This window comes from Fonticula alba, assembly GCF_000388065.1.
Source record: "Fonticula alba strain ATCC 38817 unplaced genomic scaffold supercont2.4, whole genome shotgun sequence".
Lineage (NCBI taxonomy): Eukaryota > Rotosphaerida > Fonticulaceae > Fonticula > Fonticula alba.
The window spans coordinates 2,264,329-2,268,526 of record NW_009242974.1 but is presented as its reverse complement, the minus strand read 5'-3'; the positions used below and the strand labels follow the sequence as shown (position 1 = coordinate 2,268,526).

Genomic DNA, 4,198 nt, shown 5'->3' with positions numbered 1-4,198 from the left:
CCCTCTCCCTGTTCTTCCCCCCCCCCCCCCCCCCTCCGTTGCTCCATCTCTGCCATACCGGCCAGTCCCCTTGTCCTGTTAGTGACCCTCTGCCGCTGGCCGAATGCAGGCGGCCCAGCCCAGCCGCTCGACCGTGGGCTCCCCGACCGCCGAGCCTGCGGTCGATGTTCAACCTCAGTACCTGAATGCTTGGCTGGTGCTGGTGATCCTGGTCCAGATGGTGATCACCCTGCTGGTGCTGTACTTCTTCCCCTCGGTGATCAGTACGTCGGGTCCTTTCTCCCTCCGGCCCCGATGGCAACGCCTTTGGGCCAGCCCTAACCTCCCCTCTCGGCTCCTCGGCTCCCTTCCGGTGGCATAGTCTACTTCATGCTCACGATTTTCTTCATCGCCGGTTGGAAGGGCCTCGACTCCTGTGTGGTGGCCGTTCTCGAGTCCTATGAAACCACCCGGTCCGCACGCGCACCCATGCCTCAACTTCGCCGCCTCCCTCTCGCCGACCTGCTCCGACTGACACTTTGTCATGCCCTGCCCCGGCACCGGCACCGGCACCGGCACCGGCACCGGCACCGGCACCGGCACCGGAACCCTGCAGTGCCTGGCTCAACAACTCCAAGAAGGTTCCCTGTCCGGCGGTGATCACCCGAATGATGGATTCCATCGCCTTCGACTTTACCTTCCTCCGGACCTTCATCTTCCTGGTTAGCTTCTCGATTGCCCTGACCTGGCTGCTGGTTCGCAAGGACCCGAGCGTGTCCTGGATCTTCCAGAACATCCTCGGAGCGGCCATTTGCGCCACCGCCATGCAGGCTGTCCGCATTCGCGCTCTCTGGGTATGCGCCATTCCCACCTTTGACCCGCCCTTGGGGCTGCTCCTTTGTTGCGCTCGCCCGTCCCCCTGCCCTCCCTCTCTCTCTCTCTCTCTCACACACACACACACACGCATGTCTTCCCCGCTGACCCTTGTCTTCCCAACCCCTCCCCCTTTGTCCTCACCTGCTGCAGACTGGTGCTCTGCTGCTTGGCGCGGCGTTCTTCTATGATATCTTCTTCGTGTTCGGCACGGATATCATGCTGTCTGTGGTGCAAAACAGCTACAACGGCGAGGAGGTCCGTTCCACCTTATCTCTCTCCCTCTCTCCTTCTCCCCCTTGCCCGCTCTAACTCCGGTCTGTGGACATGCTCGCCTGCGCGCAGATCCCCATGGTCTTCAAGCTTCCCTACTTCCTGAACAGCATCGAGCCGGCTCTCTGGAACCCCCCGAAGCCCAGCTTCGCCATCCTCGGGTTTGGTGACGTCTTCCTCCCCGGCATTGCCATGATCTTGGCCGGGGTGTTTGACGACTCGCTCTTCTATGGCCCCCCCGGCACCGTGGTTTCCGCGCTTGCTTCGAACCCGCCCCGGCCGCGCTGGCATTTCTCCATGGCCATGAACGGCTACACCACCGGTGCGTCCCCTACACCCCCCCCCCTCTCCTCTGTGCCGCCTCGCCTGGCTGACACCCACCCACGGCTTTCTACTCTTTCCAGGCCTGATTGTCACTCTGCTCAGCATGGCCATCTCCGAGCGCGGTCAGCCGGCACTACTCTACCTGGCACCCTTTGTCCTGGCCTACATCTGCTTTGCGGCTCGCTACCGCGGGAAGCTGAATTTCCAAAACGTACGCATCCCCTTCCTTTCCCATTCTGTGCCCTTTCCTTCTTCCTCTCTCTCTCTCTCTCGCTCTCTGTCGCCCCACTCTTTCGACTAACCCTTGTATTTTCAGATTTGGTATGGCAACTTCCCCGAGTCGACGGCCAACATGGATGATGACCTGTCCCCGGCACTGGAATACCCCCCTGTGCCCGCTGCGACTCTGATTGAGGATATCGAGGCCACGCTGCCGGCGGCGTCCGTGTCAGTCCCCGGTGACACCCTCCCCGAGCACGATGAGAATTGACCCAACCCCTTTGCCCCCCTCCTCCCCCTCCCTCCCCCCCTCCCTCACTCCTCTTCGGCTTTTGACCAAATTACCAAACAAATAAACATCCCAAATATACATTGTCCAGACACGGCGCACTCTATTTCAGCCAACAGATGGCAGCTAATCTGCCAAGTCCTCCTCGTCCAGGTCGATGGCGTCCGGATTGATGGCAGAGCTGTGATCTTGGGCCAGCGGCGCTTCGGCACTCTGCCCCGCACTTTCCTGGATGGCGGCACCGCTATCACCATCGACATCAGCATCATCAGCATCATCGTCGTCATCAAGGTCAATCGCATCCGGGTTGGCCGTGCAGATCGGCTGCGACGGGCCCTGTCCCCCGTCGGCCGAGGGAGTCCAATCATCGTCCTCATCGTCGAGATCAATAGCATCCAAATTGACCGAGGCCTCCGCCCCACTGTCGGACAGGGGGGATGCGGCGTCGGTCGGAGGGGCAGCCGCACTGGCGGCGACAGCCATCTCGTCGGCCTCCGACCAGTCGAGGAAGGTGCGCTGTTGCCAGTCGCGCACGGAGCAAGCCCTGGTCTCGGCACTGTGCCGGAGGAAGTCCTCCAGGCCGAGCATCTGACTGAGCTTCGAGGATTGCGGATTACTGGTGGGCAGGGCTGACAAAGGGGAAAGGGGAGGGAGGAGAGAAAGAAAGGAGAGGCGCTTAGTCATCGAGGCCAATGCGTAGGCCAACCATGGAGGGTGCTCGCGCGTGAAGAATGACCAGCCCAGACCGTGGTGATGGGCGTACCGTCGGAGAGACTGGGCTCGAAGGGGAGAACCGGGATACCGCCCCAGCCAGTGCCGTCATTCGTGGCGTGCTTGGCGTGCAGATCGGCCAGCCACTGCCGCTCGAGGGCCACATGCTCGGCATATGGGCCCTCGCCGGTTTTCCACGCCTCGGCCAGAAGCGCCTGCTGCCGGAGAAGACGCTCCTGGTGAGCCTCCGTAAAGAGCGCCCCGAAAAGAGCGGCATTTGTCCGGCGCATGATGAGCAGCCACTCGTCGTCGTACTCGAAGCGATAGGCCGGCCGAGGGGTCGAGGCCGGGCCGTCCTCGCCTGCTGGGCCGGGCACTGTCTCGCCAAGGTTCAGTGGGACCAATTGGATGAAGTGCCCTCGAGGATGGCACTTGTCCAGGGCCAGGAAGCGCGTGCAGGCCAAAGCAACCTTGGATTCTGGGACGATGGCGGGACCCGCCGCCTGATCGGCGGCCTCACACCCGGCAGAGGCCTCAGCCCCGGTGGCGTCCCCGAGTGGCGTATGGTCGCCCGTGCGCGGGCGCTTTGCCGGGGGCTCGGCCGGGCCGGGGGCCGGGCTGTGCGGCACAAGGGCCGCAAACTTGACGTGCAGGTGCGCACTGAACCAATAGTGCGGCCGCAAGGGCCTCAGGAGCATGTCCATGGACAGGGGATTCCCCAGCTCGCGGTTGCGAATGTCCTCCTCGAAGTAGGGCTTCGAGCGAATCAGACGCCGGCAGTCACCGAAGTCCGTGATGCCGACCGGCCAATCGTGCGACAGGAATACATTCACAGGAGGCGCCGCTCCGGGCAGGACCGGGTGCTGGAGCAGCGCCAGCCGGGCCATGTCCACCCGCCGGACATGGTATGCCGAGCGAATGGTTCCTGGCGAGTAGGGCGGCTGGTGGATGTGGCCCATCTGGAAGGATTGCGGCTTGAAGATGCCGGACAAGCCGGCAATGCGCAGCGGCCCGAACCGGATGACCCCGCTGCTGCCCATGAAGTAGATGTTCTCCGCGGCGAAGCCACCAGTGATGCTGGCGGCATGGGGTGCATGCGGCGAGCGGGGCGGGGGAGAGGAGGGAGGTCAGCTCGCCGCGGGGCCCGAGGCCCGGCAACATGCATAGGACAGTCGGAGACAGCTGGGCAGGGAGCGCGGAAAGGAAGGCGGAGGGGAGACGCACAGCTCACGCATATATCCACTGGCCTCGTGGTTGCCGCCAATGAAAAGGGTGGGGATGGGGGCGACCACCCGGCCGGAGTAGTAGTCCGGGAAGTCTCCGAGCACCTTGTACTTGGGGGGAACCTGCAGCGTGTCCAGGTCATTCGAGTGGCGCATGGCCTGAAAGTCGCCGGAGATGATGAGCAAGTCGACCTTCACATTGTTGAGCTTCTCCGCCAGGGCGATGGAGTCATACACACGCCGGAGCTCCCCGTGAAGGCAGCCCTGCACGGCGATCTGGCCAGGGCCGGGCAGGAGGGGGGGGGGG

The 4,198-nt window shown here is 63.4% G+C and overlaps 2 protein-coding genes across 2 annotated transcripts in view; one reads left to right on the top strand and one right to left on the bottom strand.

The window, feature by feature from the left end:
• H696_03040 (hypothetical protein) overlaps positions 1-1,979 on the top strand; it is a 3,449-nt gene extending 1,470 nt beyond the window's left edge. The window contains exons 5-11 of the mRNA XM_009496927.1: positions 110-263; positions 362-452; positions 596-833; positions 1,006-1,110; positions 1,198-1,447; positions 1,530-1,660; positions 1,766-1,979. Of these exons, the coding sequence (XP_009495202.1) occupies positions 110-263; positions 362-452; positions 596-833; positions 1,006-1,110; positions 1,198-1,447; positions 1,530-1,660; positions 1,766-1,939 (1,143 nt within the window). The 3' untranslated portion in view covers positions 1,940-1,979. The remainder of the gene's footprint in view (positions 1-109; positions 264-361; positions 453-595; positions 834-1,005; positions 1,111-1,197; positions 1,448-1,529; positions 1,661-1,765) is intronic.
• Positions 1,980-2,025: 46 nt separating this feature from the next.
• Positions 2,026-4,198, bottom strand: part of H696_03039 (hypothetical protein) — a gene marked incomplete at its 5' end in the record, with an annotated part of 3,623 nt that continues 1,450 nt past the window's right edge. Inside the window, 3 exons of the mRNA XM_009496926.1 lie at positions 2,026-2,586; positions 2,721-3,745; positions 3,893-4,167. Coding sequence (XP_009495201.1) covers positions 2,084-2,586; positions 2,721-3,745; positions 3,893-4,167 — 1,803 coding nt within the window. The 3' untranslated portion in view covers positions 2,026-2,083. The remainder of the gene's footprint in view (positions 2,587-2,720; positions 3,746-3,892; positions 4,168-4,198) is intronic.